Source organism: Canis lupus, chromosome 20, assembly GCF_011100685.1.
Source record: "Canis lupus familiaris isolate Mischka breed German Shepherd chromosome 20, alternate assembly UU_Cfam_GSD_1.0, whole genome shotgun sequence".
Lineage (NCBI taxonomy): Eukaryota > Metazoa > Chordata > Mammalia > Carnivora > Canidae > Canis > Canis lupus.
Window position 1 is genome coordinate 44,507,872 of NC_049241.1, and position 17,437 is coordinate 44,525,308.

Sequence of the window (17,437 nt, forward strand, 5' to 3'; positions counted from 1 at the left end):
CCGCCTGCGCCTGCGCACCAGGGCTCGGCGGTGGCTTGCGCCTGCGCGGCGCGGCGCTGCGGAGACCGTTGGCTCATTTGCATGTCCCCGCCTCGCGCGGCGGCGGTGGCGGCGGGTGAGGAGCCTGAGGCGGCGGCGGGGGCGGCTCCGCGCGCGGTGGGTTCGGGGTGAGGCCTGGGCCCGGGAGTCTTCGGTGGGCGGGCCCTGGGTAGGAGGCTCGGGTTCGGCTCCGGGGATCCCGGGTCCCCGCGATGACGCCGCGAGCTCGGCCCTCTGGCTGCGCGTCGGCCGCGTCCGGGTCGGTTCGGCCTCGGGGGCGGTCTTCGGCCTCCCAGGCCCGACGCCCACTCTTCGTTCTCGGAGGCCGGTAGGAGGCGGGCCACGCCCGAAAGGGTTCATTCGTTCATTCATTCCACCCTCGAGGCTCCGCTCGTAGGGGGATTACAGCGGCCGACCTTCGGGTTCTTGACCATTTTTTACCTGGTTCAGTTCCCACAGCAGCGCCCACCATTAGCTGCCCATTCCATGGATGGGGATGCGGAGGCGCAAAAAGGTTAGGTTACTCGATTTGATCCGGAGCCGCCTGACTGGGAGACCCTGGCTTTCGATAGCAGAGAACAAGGAGGCGCCTCTGGGAATTAAGGATGAGAAAAGGGGGTGATGATTTTAAGAAATGGCTCTCAGGACAGGGTTGGGTCTTGAGGTAGGAGGTTTCAAGATGGAAGGGATATTTTAGTTAAGGACGCAGCCACTGGGTCCCTCTGTTGCTTCTCAGTTTTGTTTTGTTTGTTTGTTTGTTTTCCTAGTCAGTCTTCAAGGGCTTTGTCCCCGCTGCCGGTGCCCTGTTTTTCATGTTTCGGTCTGGGCTCTTTGACCTTGGGTGGGTCACTTAGCCCGAGTCTTTCTCTTCTATATAATATCATTCATAACAGGACTCACTTTTCACTGAGTTGTTGGAAGAAGTAAAGGAGATTGTGAGAATCCCTTTCCTACAAGAGCACCTGGTACAGAGCAAGCTCTGTCACTAGCCAGGGATTGATTCCTCCACTCACTTGTTGAGAGATTGTTCTCAGAGGGCAAGTCAGTTCTCAGAGCCTCTTTTATGTCTGTGAAATGGGAAAGATCACATCTCTGCTAACCATCACTTGTGAGGGGGATGTTCCCACCCCTACACTGTTACGTTCAGTTGTGCGTTTCCTTCCTGCAGTTCTCCAGGAAACCCCAACAGACAGGGATTCTGAGGAAATGGACTCAGAAGCAAGATAAATGCTTGTATTGCTCTTTCTAACCATTACACCTGTGAGCTCCTTGAGGGCAGAAGCCTCCTTCTGAAGCACCATGTTGAATTATAGATTACTGTCTCATTACTTTGAGGATGAGGTGAAATTGAGCAGCCCGTGTGAGCATTAGTTGTCATTCTTAGTGTCTTTTTTTCCCCTTTCACTACAGGTCAGAGAAACATGGCAGCTAGGCGAATTGCACAGGAGACTTTTGATGCTGTATTGCAAGAAAAAGCTAACCGATATCACATGGACCCCAGTGGTGAGGCCGTAGGTGAAGCTCTTCAGTTTAAAGCTCAAGGTGAATTAAAGTGTTTGTTTTTTTGTGGGGGAGGGTAGTTACTGAACGTGCTTTTAGGGTCAGGGCAGGAGAATATCAATGCCTTGGGCAAACTATGCAACTTCCTTATTAGGAAGATCCTATCTTCCTTATTTTTTAAGGGGAGATAAAATTTTATCTCTTGGTCTACCTGTCACATTATTATGTAGAAGCGGGTTTAGTCATTATCTGAAGTTTCTCTGCCCCAGGCATCCTACTCCACCTAAGAAGGGTTCTTGACTCAATCTCTTGGCTCCAACCCCCTCGCTGCTACCCAGATTTGAGCTCTTATTCTCACCTGGATTATTGCAGTAATCTCTTGAACCATCTCTCAGCTTCTGGCTCCATTCCCCTCAAATCAGCCCTCCCCAACAGATCTATTAATCTAGCCTTGCTGGGCCAACGCCCTACTTGGACTCTTGAGGCTCCCCATTTCAGAGTTACATCCTCAGACAAGTGCAGGAGCAACCAGGTAATAGTGCTATGTACAAGATGAGGGCACAAGAGACTGCCAACTGTAGGCTCTGCCTGAAAACATTCGCTTTGGAAAGTTTTGGGAATATCATGACAGCAGAAGAAAAATGGTGCATACATAGTTTGCAGGATGACAGGGAAGCCCTCGCCATGGCACACAAGGCTCCCAACCTTCATTTCCTGCCTTGAGGCTCAAGTTTCAGTGACACTGTCCTGCCTGTGCTTTGAATAGCTCCTCTTCCCAGCCTAAACTGGTGAAGTCTCTCAGGCACTAAGACCTAGCTTACACATGCCTTTCCCCAGGAAGCTCCTGCAGGCTTTGAGGTTGATTTGGTTGCTTTTCTGGGCCCCAAGGAAGTGCACTGAGCACTCACTTTTTTGAGGTAGGCCAGCCTCTTCTGGGCCTCCTTCAGGCCTGTGCTGTTCCATGTGCCAGCCCTTGAGCCACTTTCCAGTGAGGAAACTTCCTCAGTGTTGATTGAATAAGGCTAAGTGCTTGGGGTAGGAATAACTTGTGTACTTTGGATGTGGAGGAACTGAAGCCTAGAAGCTAGCTTCAGATTCTAACTTTTTAAAAATGCTTGAGTAGAATATAAAAACATTCCTGTTATAAAGGATTGGAAGAGTTAAGAAGTAGAAGTGTAACATAGAAGTCTTTAGCTGCTCCCTTACTCCTCAGAGGTAGCCATATATATGGTGTTTTATGAAACCTTCGGTTCTTCTAGTGGTACATTTGTGTAATCCTAAATAGTTACATAGTGATATATGTATAAACGCATGTTTACATGTATATGTTTATGCATATGTATACTATATGTGTGTGTATTTGGAGATTTAAGTCTTGGTTTATTTTAATCTAGAGAGTCAAACATCAGTATATATTTTAGTTTCCTCAAGAAAGATAAGGGGCAGGAACTGTACTAGGAAACCAGCAGGATGCTAGATGGTTCTGTAACCACCACTTTGTCACATAGCTAGCTTGCATGGTTCCCCGGTCAGCCTTTCACTGTCTTCTAGTCTGTATTGGTTTATAAAGTATCTGAAAATCCTGTTGTGCAGACTCCATCCACCACTCTCCCTAATGCTACTGCCCTAACAATGCCATCAATAGCCATCAGTACCTGGATTACTTTTTGTTGGAACATCCATATCCGCTCTTGTATTTCAGTCAATTCTTTGAACAGCAGCCAGTGAGGTGGCTTCTTTGCTTCAAAACCCTTCAGGGCTTTCCATTTTGATCAGAATAAACTGTAGAGTCCAGTAAAGGGCCTGACTTGATCTGTTACTCCATTCTGTTCACATCTTCTAACATAGTGGTTCCCTAAGTTTGCTGCTTGTTAGAATCATCTGATTACCCTTATGATTTTATTTATCTGAGAGAGCGAGAGTGTGCTAGAGCACATGCACATATGCCCGGGGAGGAGCAAAGGGGGAATGAGAGGGATAAGCCAACTTGGCACTGAGTGGGGAGCCTACAGGGAACTCAGTCTCATGAACCTGAGATCATGACCTGAGCTGAAATCAAGAGTCTGATGTTCAGTGGACTGAACCACCTAGGCACCCCCTGGGGACCCTTTAATAACCCTAACGCATGGACCACACCCCATCCCAATTAATTAAATGAGGATGCCTGGGGATCCCCAAGGACCCCATTGTGCAGTAGAGTTGAGGAGCCACCTTCTTACCACTTTGCCCTTTGTTCTGCTGTTCCATTTTGGCTACATTTGTTCCCTGCTAGTCTTACCTCAGGATTTTGTCTTGATGCTGCTTCTGCCTAGAAGGCTTCCCCCATAACTGCAGAGTCTGGCTCCTTACACTAAGTCTCTGCTGCTCAGATACATTGCCATTGGAGCAGCCCACCTTGACCAGCCTGACTGAAAATGGCTCTCTCTCTTCATGTTCCTGCCTGCTTAATATTTCTCACTAGCACTTTATGTGATGGATTTTTATTTATTGTTTGGCTCCCTCAACTGACAAATCCAGGGGAGTGGGGACTTTGCTGTCTCCTTTCCCTGCTGTAGTTCTATAGCCTAGAGCAGTGTCTACACATAGTAGTTGCTCGACATATACTTGTTGAACAAATAAATTTGGGTTTATACAAAGCTCTAGCTTCCTGTGGTCTCTTGGCCCATTACTACTTCCTGGGATCTCCTTCTCCCTTTTCTTTTATTTGACTTGACTAAGTAATAGATTCTGATGCACAAGTTAGAAAGTTAGAAAGCTACTCTGCAAAGTCTTCCTGAGGCTTGCTGTTCTCATATGTCCATAGTTCACATCTGTTCTTGGCTTCTTACAGAATTGTTTTGTGTGTGAATAAGCAAATGTAAATTTAGGTTCATATTTTTCTCCTACGTATACTCTTCAGTTTTCATTGTGGCCTCTCTTGCTATGTCTTATTTACCTTCTGTGTACTCTTTTATCTGCCTTAGTCTCTTTTTTTCAGAGAATTGATTAGCCCAGTAGGCCTTTCCAAGGGAGCCTATCTGCCACCTGTGGTTCGGGTGCTCAGAAGTGGTTGGCTGTGGTGGGTGTAGTGTCAGACGAGGCTCCTGCCTTAGTGGCACTGTGATCTAACATACTCTTCAGAGGGAAGGAGGGCAGGCAGTCTCCAGAAAAATTGTCAACTGTCTGGTAGAAGTAGAAATATATAAGGATTGCAGTTGAAATAAAGGAGTCCAGGTTATTTGGGGTTCAGAGACCCATCCCTGAGTCTAAAAGAGGGCTTTAAAACAGATGCCTGCAGAGCCTAGACAGGAAGGCCAAGTGAGTGAGGGGTACTAACTACCTAGCTTCTGTGGACTGTTGTCCAGCACATGCAGGCCCAGTGCTTGTAGATCTTCTGTTTGTATAAATATAAATCCAGATTTTTAAGTTAAGCCACACAGATTTTAAATGTTGGAAACAAATACAAATTTCTAAAATGCATTCTGGCAAATAAAGGGTCCCTGCTGACTGGTGGTCTGTGGACTATCTTTTTGCAACCTCTGGTCTAAATTATCTTTGTGTTCCTCTTTGGATCGTTATTTTCAGATCTTCTAAGGACAGTCCCAAGAGCAAGAGCAGATATGTATGATGACATTCCTAGTGACAGCAGATACACTCTGGCTGGATCTGTAGCCCACCCTCGAGACACTGGGAGAGAAAGCTTAAGAGGTGATGTGTTTCCAGGACCTTCCTTCAGATCAAGCAATCCTTCTGTAAGTGAAGACAACTACTTTCGCAAAGAGTGTGGCCGGGATCTGGAATTTTCCCACCCTGATTCCCGAGACCAAGTTTTTGGCCACCGGAAATTGGGACATTTCCGTTCTCAGGATTGGAAATTTGCACTCCGTGGCTCTTGGGAACAAGACTTTGGCCACCCCGTTTCTCAAGAATCCCCTTGGTCACAGGAGTATAATTTTGGTCCTTCTGCACTGCTTGGGGACTTTGGTTCCTCTAGGCTGATTGAGAAAGAGTGTTTGGAGAAAGAAAGTCGGGATTACGACGTGGACCGTCCAGGGGAGACAGACTCTGTGCTCAGGGGCAGTGGCCAAGTCCAGGGCAGAGGCCGAGGTCTAAACATCGTTGACCAGGAAGGGGCCCTTTTAGGAAAGGGAGAGACTCAGGGCCTGCTCCCATCTAAAGGGGGAGTTGGGAAACTTGTCACACTAAGAAGTGTGAGCACGAAGAAGGTACCCACTGTAAATCGTATTACTCCCAAAACTCAGGGCACCAACCAAATCCAGAAAACCACCTCAAGTCCTGATGTGACCCTGGGGACAAACCCAGGAACAGAAGATATCCAGTTTCCCACTCAGATCCCTTTGGGGCTCAATCTGAAGGATATTCGGCTTCCCAGAAGAAAGATGAGCTTCGACCTCATAGATAAGTCTGATGTTTTTTCAAGATTTGGGATAGAAATAATCAAATGGGCAGGATTCCACACCATAAAAGATGATGTTAAATTTTCCCAGCTTTTCCAGACTCTCTTTGAACTCGAAACCGAAACCTGTGCTAAAATGCTCGCTTCATTCAAATGCTCCTTAAAACCAGAGCACAGAGATTTTTGCTTTTTTACGATCAAATTTTTAAAGCACTCTGCTTTGAAAACACCCAGAGTTGATAATGAGTTTTTAAACATGCTTTTAGACAAAGGTGCTGTGAAGACCAAAAATTGCTTTTTTGAAATCATAAAGCCTTTTGACAAGTACATAATGAGGCTTCAAGACCGCCTTCTGAAGAGTGTCACACCCCTGCTCATGGCTTGCAATGCCTATGAGCTGAGTGTCAAGATGAAAACCCTCAGTAACCCCCTGGACTTGGCTGTTGCCCTGGAGACCACCAATTCTCTCTGCCGGAAGTCTTTAGCCCTTTTGGGACAGACTTTCTCCTTGGCCTCTTCCTTCCGGCAAGAGAAAATCTTAGAAGCTGTTGGCCTCCAAGATATAGCTCCCTCTCCTGCCGCATTTCCAAATTTTGAGGACTCTACTCTGTTTGGGAGAGAATACATTGATCACCTGAAGGCCTGGCTGGTCACCAGTGGGTGTCCACTTCAGGTCAAGAAAGCTGAACCTGAGCCTACCCAAGATGAGGAGAAAGTTGTTCCTCCTACCAAACTCGAAGTTCAGGCCAAGTCTCCGAGTGGTCTCAGTGATGGTAAGGAAAGCGCTGAAAGCTCTTACTGTGATTAGTTTGTTTTTCATGTTTTCTTGTAAAGTCTCTTTTTTCTTTGAGAATTTTATACAGAAGTGTTGTAGCCAACTGGAAACATCAGAATTTTGGTAGAAAACTCATTGGCGAGTGTTCATGTCTGCTATTCATTCTGTAAACATATGTTCGAAATCTTCTGTTTGTCTACCACAGAAGTCCTTAGACATTTATGGGTCACAGACTCCTTTGGGAATCTGATCAAAGCTGTGGCCTATGCCAGGAAAAATGCCTATGTATTTGTATACAGTTCTCCCTGTGTTTTGGTAGGGATTGTGTTGTACCTTCCTGTAGCCAAGGTTAAGAAGCCCTTATTACAACATCTCCCTCCCCCCACACTAAGGTGTTAGTAGACAGGAAAGTAAATACTGGGCACTGTCGTTGGGGTGTCCCCAGGCTTCCGGGGGACAGAAGTCACAAAGCCCAATTCCTCCTGGGCCAGGAGGGGAATGGAAGAGACCCCAGCCCAGAAGAGTCAAGGAGGCCTTGTTTGAGCTGTGTTGAGGGACCAGCAGAGATTAGCCAGGCCGGCCCAGGTAGTAGAACCACCTTTCTTCCTACTCCCTTTTCTAGGGTGGCTAAAACCCAATAGTGGATCAATTATGTACAGCAGATAACCTGCAGTTAACGAGTCAGCTTTGGGAAGGTTCTACAAAGGCCAAGAAAGAGGAAATAGAAACAACTGGCTGTTGGGTATTCCTTCTCTTTCCTTCTTAGCACTGGGGATGGATGCTCTCCTAGCCCAGACATCCCAGAGGTCATGAGCATACGTAGTGGCCATGTGACCAGAGAGGAAGCGCGCGCGCGCGCGCGCGCACACACACACACACACACACACACACACCCTTAACCTCAGGAGGAATTCCCTTTTCCAGCAAAGCAGTTTTCAGCTTCCATTGCCCCAGCCAAGTGGAAAAGCCTTGTTTGTCCCTGAATCTCTTTATTCCTTTCCACCCTTATGGACCCCTGACTGTATCAAGTACTGGTGGGTAGGTCCCACCAATGGATGGGCAGCCACACCTATCTATTCCTGGAGAGGGAGCCTTCCAGAAATGGGCTCTGGGCTAAAGCAGGACCCCTCCTCCCCACACCCCCCAAAGTGGGGGAGTGGAAAGTCAGTGTAATGACGATACTGAAGAACTTTGTATGAAGGAGGAAAAAGTCACTTACCATTCCCTGGTTCTGTTGCTATGCAGGTGCACTAGAAGCAGCAGTCTTGTTGTACTGAAAACACTACAATCTGTTCTTTCACAGGATTATCAAAGGCCTTTTTCTGTGTTTCTACAGTATTTGCTGCATCATGATATTAACCTAACATAAATTATCTCACTCTTCCCTTGATGTGGGACTTATGCTGCCTTTTACTTTTCCCTTAATGTGAACATTCTAGTTAAGTGGTATATACAAGCCTTCTGAGGCTGAGCCAGGTTCCCTTGTAATTGACATCTGCAAGCTTGGGCTGTCTGGGCAGCAGGCAGATGGCACCAGCACCCATGTCTCATGGGGCATTGCCTCGTCACTGCTTCCATTACTGTTAGAAATGCTGAGATGCCAACTTCAGTTGAATGTTTTGATTACTACTATTGTTAGTTTTTTTTTTTTTTTAATTTTTATTTATTTATGATAGTCACAGAGAGAGAAAGAGAGAGAGGCAGAGACACAGGCAGAGGGAGAAGCAGGCTCCATGCACCGGAAGCCCGATGTGGGATTCGATCCCGGGTCTCCAGGATCGCGCCCTGGGCCAAAGGCAGGCGCCAAACCGCTGCGCCACCCAGGGATCCCACTATTGTTAGTTTTTATTTTTAAGTTCTCCTTTATAGAATATGATCTGGGGAGGAGGATTGTAGCACCAAAGCTGGGACGCTTGCTTATGGTTGCCTTCTTGAGACATGGTTGCAGTGATCCACAGATTGCATTGTTTTTTAAAGCTCCCAACTTTGAACCTCTTATTCTTCTGTAAGATCATGTAAAACTAGCAGTTCTGTAAAATGAGAGCTGATAACCAAAAAAGAAAAAGGAAAGAAAAAGGAAGCAATTTCAAAGGGGAAATAGTTGTAGTAGCATGACAATTGAAGAATCCATTTAATCAGTGTAAAGAGCTCACACTGTTTGTTGTTTAAAATAAGCTCAAAGCTTCAACTTAGACATAAGCAAGGACAGGACAGTGCAATTACTCCACAGAACAAACTGGAAAACCTCCCTAGTTCAGGAGTGATTTTTACCAAATGACTAAATAGATTGTTCTGTGCAATTAAAACTAAACAATCTTCTTAATTGAGGGCACGGATCCTCTTCTGTGTTGCCAGTGACATTGTAAATTAAAAGTCTATTGAAGAAGGGGCCCCTGGGTGGCTCAGTTGGTTAAACGTTCAACTTTTGATCTCAGCTCAAGTCTTGATCTCAGGGTCGTGAGTTCAAGCCTCCTGTTGGGCTCCATGCTGGGCCTGGAGCCTACTTACACACACACAGACAAATACACACCTCACTGAAGGTGAATATATGAAGAAAAACATTTCTTTTCATATATTTAGCAAATATTTCTGTGAACACCTATCTTAGGGCCACTGACTTTTTTGATTAGGGAATTTTTCTTTGCAAATTTATATATATGTTTTCTGATTATAAGACAGATTTTTTTAGATAAAGCACAAAGAAAATGAAGTCTCTGGTAAATCTTCTACCCATAGATAATACCTATTAACATTGCGGCATATTTCCTTTTCCTTTTTTTCTGTGTCCATATTTACGTATCTTTTCTTCCTTCCCTCAACGAATCATAACCTAGATTTTTTTTGTTTTTTTTTTTGTTTTTTTTTTTTACCTAGCCATGTTTTACATCTTTATGTTTTTCCCTTAATGTGAACATTCTAGTTAAGTGGTATATACAAGCAGAATAGAATTGCTGCATACCATTTCGTTATACAGTGTATATGCATATGTTGCTCTGTACAATTATTGTAAGCTTGTGACTTTCTCTCCTAGTGGTTATGCTCTTCAGTCTTTTGGGAGGATACTTTGGGTATTGGTTTTTAGAAAACGGTGCTGCTTTTTCTTTTCAATGCTGATTTCATGTGAATAAGGATTTTGGTCACCAGCGCCTGCTTAGGTTCCATCCTCAGCCTCTGACTCTGTACTGGTCGTCCCAGGCCCCATGTGGTCCAATAGCGTTTCTCAGAAAAGCCCTTTTGTGTGTTCCAGCTGTCCCCCAGCGAGCGGATCACAAGGTGGTGGACACCATCGATCAGCTGGTCACTCGTATTGTTGGAGGCAGCCTATCTCCCAAAGAGAGAGCTCTTCTCAAGGAGGACCCTGCTTACTGGTAGGTCTTTAAATTTTGGTCCTCTAAATCCCTCCCATAGAACACACGGCAAAATATGTGTTTTGATGGTATCCAATGAAGAGTGTGAGGTATTTATTTTGAGTAGTGGTATCAGCCAGTGGGAAGAACATGAGGGAGGGTGAGGTTCACCTGCATTCAAACCCCAGCCCTACTGCAGACCTGCCATGTGGCCTTGTCCCTCTGCACTGGCTTAGGGAGGAGGTGGGAGGCGTATGCCAAGAGCACATGAAGATAAGGAATGTCTCACAGCAGTTGTTCATGACTTATTCCTGCTATTTGTTAAACTCTTCTTCTTTTGCCTTATTTCCTCTTCACCTGAATGGAACAACTTTTGAAAATTAAAATTTTCACCATAAATACAGTACTTATTAGAGGAAGTCAAGAACAATAAAGTTAGAAGGAAGCCACCCGTGTGCCTACCAACGTCTACTGACAGTTTTGCCTATTTGCTTCCTATCTTTCTGCTCACTGTGGGCTATTTGGGGCTTTTTTTATTTATTTATTTATTTATTTATTTTTTCTTTTTTTTTATTAGAGAGAGAGAGAGAGAGAGAGAGAGGCAGAGACACAGGCAGAGGGAGAAGCAGGCTCCATGCACCGGGAGCCTGACGTGGGACTCGATCCCGGGTCTCCAGGATCGCGCCCTGGGCCAAAGGCAGGCGCCAAACCGCTGCGCCACCCAGGGATCCCTGGGGCTTTTTTTAAATGTAGCTGTGATTTTACTATAATATATCCCACTCTGAGTTTATGTATTTTTCCCGCTTATTTTAGATAACATAGGAAAATGCTCGTATTCCTTATTTTTCTTTTCTTTTTTTTAAGATTTTATTTATTCATGAGAGACACAGAGAGGGAGAGAGAGGCAGAGACAAGGGCAGAGAGAGAAGCAGGCTCCATGCAGGGAGCCCGATGTGGGACTCGATCCCAGGACTCCAGGATCACGCCCTGTGCCAAAGGCAGCGCTAAACCGCTGAGCCACCCCGGGCTGCTCTCTTTATTTTTTATAAACATTTTCAGACAGCTGCGTTTACTAGTCTATAGAGAAAGTGGCCAGAGTTTAGTTAGCCATTCCTCTCTGGTTAGATTTTCAGAATGATTTTGATTGTATACTGTTTCGAACTGTTCCAATGAATGGCTTAATACATCATATTTTCTTGTGTGTTTGGGATTATCTCTAGGTTAGATTGCTGTAAGTGAAAATTTTTCACACTATACCTTTTTTTTTTTTTTTTTTTTTTAAGATTTAGTTATTTTAGGGATGCCTGGGTGGCTCAGGAGTTGAGCTTTTGCCTTTGGCTCAGTTTGTGATCCTGGGGTGCCGGGATCAAGTCCTTCATCAGGCTTCCCACAGGGAGCCTGCTTCTCCCTCTGCCTATGTATCTGCCTATCTTTCTGTGTCTCTCACGAATAAATAAATCTTTTTTTAAAAAAAGATTTATGTATTTTTAAAGATTTCGTTTATTTATTTGTGAGAGATACAGAGAGGCGGAGCACAGGCAGAGGGAGAAGCAGGTTCCCTACAAGGAGCCCGATGCAGGACCTGATACAGGACCTGATCCCGGACCCCAGGATCACACCCTGAGCTGAAGGCAGATGCTCAATCCCTGAGCCACCCAGGCATCCCAAGATTTATTTTTAAAGATTTTATTTATTGAGAAAGAGAGTGTGCATGTGAGCAGGGGACGAACAGAGGGAGAGGGAGACAATCTCCAGCAGACTCCATGCTGAGCGCAGATCCCAAGATCATGACTTGAGCCAAAACCAAAGAGTCGGACACTCAAACGACTGAGCCACTCAGGCGCCCCTAACTTTTTTTAAAATCATGAAAGTGGCATATGTGCTTTGTAAAAATAGAAAAAAGCAATAAAGATACTATCACTTAAAGCTCCACCACTTCTCCCTCTCAGTGCGTCCTATATTTCAAATCTAACGTCACTGTTCTTGTTAACAGTGGTTGTGTGCTCTTCATTGCACACAGGTACCCTAGCATACTTGCCGTTGCTCATTGGAGTTCTTAGATTCATCTTGGTTTTTCCCTGCTGTAAATACCATTATGATGAACAATGTTTTGCTTGTATTTCTGTCTACATTCCCGGTAGTTTATTAGAGTAATATCTGGGAGTGAAATTGCTGGATTAAAGAGAAAGTTAACTTTATTTATTTATTTATTTATTTATTATTTTTTTTTTAACTTTTTTTTTTTTAACTTTATTTATTTTTAAAGAGAGTTTTGTTTTTGCTTTTTTTTTTTTTAATGCTTTTATTTATTTATTCATGAGAGACACACACAGAAAGAGGCAGACACATAGGCAGAGGAAGAAGCTGGCTTCACACTCGAAGCCCAATGTAGGACTCGATTCCGGGACCCCAGGATCACATCCTGAGCTGAAGGCAGACAGACTTAATCACTGAACCACCCAGGCATCCTGAGAAAGTTAACTTTAGAGGCTTTTGATCTCTATCACTTTTTCTTGGCCGTAGCATGATTGATTTTTGAGACTGGATAATCCTCTGGTAGGGACTGTCCTGGGCTTTGCAGGATATTTAGTGGCATCCTTGGCCTCCCCCCCTCCCTCCCATGCGGATGCCAATACAATCTTCCATCCCAGGTGCTGCCCACTGAGGGCAGGAGTTACCCCTGGTGAAGGTCATCAATCTTTATCATCAGGTTACTTTCTGTGGATTATCTGTCCCAGTTGGCACCTGCTGCCGCTCTGTAAACATGCCATGCCTTCATCTGTGTTTTGACTTAAAGATAATTTCATAGTGTGATGTTTTACTTCTTATTCCTTTGTTAATTAACAAAGATTATAAGTTTCCTCCTAATATGTCTAGTTGTAGTTCCTCTTTTTGAGTGTTTATTCAAGTCTTGTATGATCAACATTGTACACATACTGAGCTCAGTATTTTTGGTGTTGTAATTATTATAGATGCTTGAAAGGCATAAATTTACATGTAATAGTACTAGAGTTTTGGTGTTAACCAGCATGATTTACCACGGGAGGGTTGGAGCTTGTTTGGTTTTATTTTTAAATAATTCTTGGACTCACTTGGATTATTTTCATGTTCAGAATGAGGTAGGCTTTTTAAATTAAAAGTTAAAAAAAAAAGCCCAGGGGATTCCTGGGTGGCTCAGTGGTTTAGCGCCTGCCTTTGGCCCAGGGCATGATCTTGGAGTTCCCGGATCAAGTCCCACATCAGGCTCCCTGCATGGAGCCTGCTTCTTCCTCTGCCTTTGTCTCTGCCTCTCTCTCTCTCTCTCTCTCTTTTTCTCTTTCTCTCTCTCTCTCTGTCTCTCATGAATAAAAAATAAAAATCTTTTTAAAAAAAAGCCCAATAAATTAATTGTTCTGTCATCAATTATGAACAACTTAATTACCAGACCTTTTGCCTTCTCTGCACTTGATACTATTGTAGGTGCTTTTCTGATTTAAGCACTAGTTGATTCAGTCCTCATAAACCTCGTGAGGCAGGTATTTGTCATTCTTATTTTATAGATAGGAAACTTGAGGCTCAAAGAGACCTCTTTTTACTTCAAGAGTGCAAAGCTAGTAGGACAGGGTCGAGATTCTCATCTAGGCTCTTGCTCTTAATCAGTGTGCATGCTGGAAGGAGGAAGCTAGATAGCTTCAGACTGACGGGTGAAAGTAGAGACCAAACCCTCTTGGGTAAGGTACTCTCAAGACTTGGAAGGCCCAGGGGCAATCTCCAGGTGATTGGGCTAGAGGGAAACAGGACCCTGGGAAGACTGGGGACATGTGACTCTGTATCATGACCCACTAGGCTCATGATCACTGACAGCAAATGGTAATAGGAACATAGAGTTGTATGTATGCGGTGTGGAGTACAAAATCAGAAATAAACATTGAATTAGAAATCAAATATTTGAGGAAAATCAACATCATAAAGGAGAATTACCAAACTTACAAATGGAGCTGCTACCTGTGAAGACAGAGTTACAATAAGGAAAAAAATCTGTCTCAAAGTATAAGTGTATAATTAATAGTAAATAATAGTATATTGTATCCATGAAACAAGAGCTTTTTGTTTTTTTTTGTTTTTTTTTTAATTTTTTTTTTTTTTAATTTTTATTTATTTATGATAGTCACAGAGAGAGAGAGAGAGGCAGAGACACAGGCAGAGGGAGAAGCAGGCTCCATGCACCGGGAGCCCGACGTGGGATTCGATCCCGGGTCTCCAGGATCGTGCCCCGGGCCAAAGGCAGGCGCCAAACCGCTGCGCCACCCAGGGATCCCGAGCTTTTTGTTTTTGAAAAGAACCTGTTAAAGATCTTGGGACTGAAAAATCAGATTGTTGAAATAAAAATCAGTGGTTGGCTGATAGAATAGACCCAGATAAAGAACAGATTGGGAGCTAGACTCAGACTTGACTCCCTGAAACCTTCAGAAGGAATTACCAGAGACTATCAGAGGAGATGATGTGGTGGCAAGAAAGAACGATAAGAAACTAGTAAGCTTAGGGCTTTGGTGTGAATGTTTGAATTCTTAAAGGAGTACATGTATGTAGTTTATCAAAAATATCAATTGAATTAAGAAAACAAGTGTTTCTGCTTTGACCAGTTCCCATGCCATTCTACTCCTTGGAGGCAGTCTCTTTTGGTATTTTAAGCTACTTCTAACAGATACTCTTGGTGATAAATAAGCCTGTGTTGCTCTACCTTGATCTATCAGTTTTAGGTATCATATTGATACCCTAATGAAAATAAGTGAGGATTTAGCTCACTCCCCTCTCAATCACTCATCAGAAAGCTGCCTTCTTGCTAGGCTCCAGTGCTGTGTTAGGTTCTTTTTATTAGTTAAATGAAAAGTTCAGACCTTAGGAGATACGGGAGTAAGAAGGCTTTCTGTTATCTCCATCCTTCGAGATGCAGCAGAGATTTGAGACACCTCCCACCCCCAACACACAAGGAGGAAAAAACACTGGTTTGTTCACAGCTGGGCCTTGTGGACAGAACTGGCCATTGCCTCTCACTGAGGTGGCCTGCCCCTTCTGGTGCACTAAAATAACAGCAGTGCAAATACCCACAGCAACTTTGCTTCCTTGTTTGGAGCACAATGGAAACCTTTTTTTTTTTCTTTTTCTTTTTCTTTTTTTTTTTTTTTAGTAGGCTCCACACTTGGTATGGAGCCCAGTGTGGGGCTTGAACTCACAACTCTGAGGTCAAGACCTGAGTTGAAACCAAGAGTTGGACATTTAACTGACTAAGCCACCCAGGCATCCCAGTAGTTGGGAACCTTGATGCCTAAACTATGTAGCTTAGAGCTGTGTAAATAAATAACACATAGAAATATAAGAGGAATTGATTAGTTTATAACATGGCAGGAGGCTTGAATATAATTCTCTGAAATGGGTAGATGTCATCTAAGTAAGGGAATATTTAGAAAACAATGAATGGGCGTAAACAGGTAGATGAGGTGCTAATGTTTGTTGAGCAGTTAATGAATGCTACACAGTATTTAAAGTGTTTTCCTTATGATGAAAAGTGTGTAACTCAAGCCTCACAACAAGTTGATGAAGTAGTTTATTATTACCATCTGTCCCTTTTACCGATAGAGGAACTGAGGCACAGAAAAGTTTAGTAAAGGCACCTGAGTGACTCAGTAGGTTAAGCATCTGCCTTCGGCTCAGGTCATGATCCCAGAGTGAGTCTGCATCAGGCTGTCTACTCAGCAGGAAGCCTACCTCTCCCCCTTTCTCTGCTCCCCCTGCTGTGTGTTTTCTTTCTCTCAAATAAATAAAAAAAATTTTTTTTAAGATTTTATTTATTCATGAGAGACACAGAGAGAGAGAGAGAGAGGCAGAGATACAGGCAGAGCGAGAAGCAGGCTCCATGCAGGGAGCCCAACATGAGACTTGATCCCGGGTCTCCAGGATCACACCCTGGGCTGAAGGCAGCGCTAAACCACTGAGCCACCCGGGCTGCCCAATAAAATCTTTTTTAAAAGGGATGGGGGAGGAGAAAGAAAAGTTCAGTAAATCTCATGGCTAATAAGTGGCTATGCTGGGATTTGAACCCAGCAGGCTGGCCTGGGAATGTTCTATGCTCTTAATGTTATGTTCCACTAGAACTTGGGGAGATGGATTTGTGACTGCCATCCTCAGACTCCACATGGCATCAGAACCATCGAGGGGAAAGGGACTTGTGTCCTGGGGCTCTGGGCCACCTGGATGCTGACTCTGCTTTCTTTGTTGGGTGAGGGGTACACTCACTGGGGCCACAGTTTTTTTTTTTTAAGATTTTATTCACTTATTCATGAGAGACACACACAGTAAGTCAGAGACATAGGCAGAGGGAGCTGCAGGCTCCTTGCAGGGAGCCCAATGCTTAACTCAATATCTGGACCCTGGGATCATACCGCGAGCCAAAGGCAGATGTTCAACCGCTAAGCTACCCAGGTTTCCCATTGGGGCCACATTTAACAAGGAGAACCAGACCATCTGTGTTAGTTGTGCTCCTTTATGTGGCAACCCTTGCTTGTTAGGGTGCCATCTGGCAGGATGCTGCTGTTGGCCCAGCAGAGTGTCTGGGACAGCAAGGTCCCGCACACAGCCTGTGTCCTCAGATCTAGCCGGACCTTAACTGTGTAGATACAGCAGCAGGAGCTTCCTATGGAGCTGCCCACCGGGGACTCTCCACTTTCCACAGTGCTGCCAGCACCCTGCTTCACGCAGCCAGCTGGCATCCAGTCGGCTTCTGTTGTTGGTAATTGGGAACCTCACCTAGTAAGTGGTCTCTTAATGTCAAACAGTCTGAAGGCCACTTGAAATTTGCCATACCCACCAAATAATATTCATTCTTATTTAACACAAACTGAAATTGAACATTCACAAACATCTGTTATATGTGAGGTCACAGAGAAAATCTCAGCACATCCTAGGAAAGGAAAATCACATGGGCCACATTACACAATGTATAACTAGCAACAACCAAAATAAAACATGCTTTTTTTTTTTAAACATGTTTCTAAATAACTTTTGAGTGAAGGGGAATTAAAACAGACTTTAGAAACTCTTTAGAAGGAAGTAGCAGGGAGAGTTCTGCACACCGAACACAGCTGCAACCATACATAATGAAAAGTACAGTGTGGGACGTGTTTGTCAGAAATAAAGTGAATGGAGCAGCCCGGGTAGCTCAGCGGTTTAGCGCCACCTTTAGCCCAGGGCCTGATCCTGGAGACCTGGGATTGAGTCCCATGTCAGGCTCCCTGCATGGAGCCTGCTTCTCCCTCTGCCTATGTCTCTGCCTCTCTCTCTTCTCTCTTTCTCTGTGTCTCTGGTGAATAAATGAATAAAATCTTGAAAGGAAGGAAGGAAGGA

General features: G+C 44.4%; 1 protein-coding gene across 10 annotated transcripts in view; it reads left to right on the top strand.

Annotated features, from left to right (window-relative positions):
• The window catches only part of SUGP2 (SURP and G-patch domain containing 2), a 61,050-nt gene that overhangs the window by 276 nt on the left and 43,337 nt on the right, over positions 1 to 17,437 (top strand). For 4 of the 10 annotated variants that reach the window (XM_038566763.1, XR_005374998.1, XM_038566758.1 and 1 more), the window contains 3 exons: positions 1,450 to 1,581; positions 5,104 to 6,708; positions 9,958 to 10,078. In XM_038566763.1, the coding sequence (XP_038422691.1) occupies positions 1,461 to 1,581; positions 5,104 to 6,708; positions 9,958 to 10,078 (1,847 nt within the window). In that variant the 5' untranslated portion in view covers positions 1,450 to 1,460. Of the gene's footprint in view, positions 1 to 47; positions 168 to 222; positions 368 to 409; positions 554 to 1,449; positions 1,582 to 5,103; positions 6,709 to 9,957; positions 10,079 to 17,437 lie in introns of those variants that run through there. The other 6 variants (XM_038566760.1, XM_038566762.1, XM_038566765.1 and 3 more) reach the window with 6 other exon arrangements.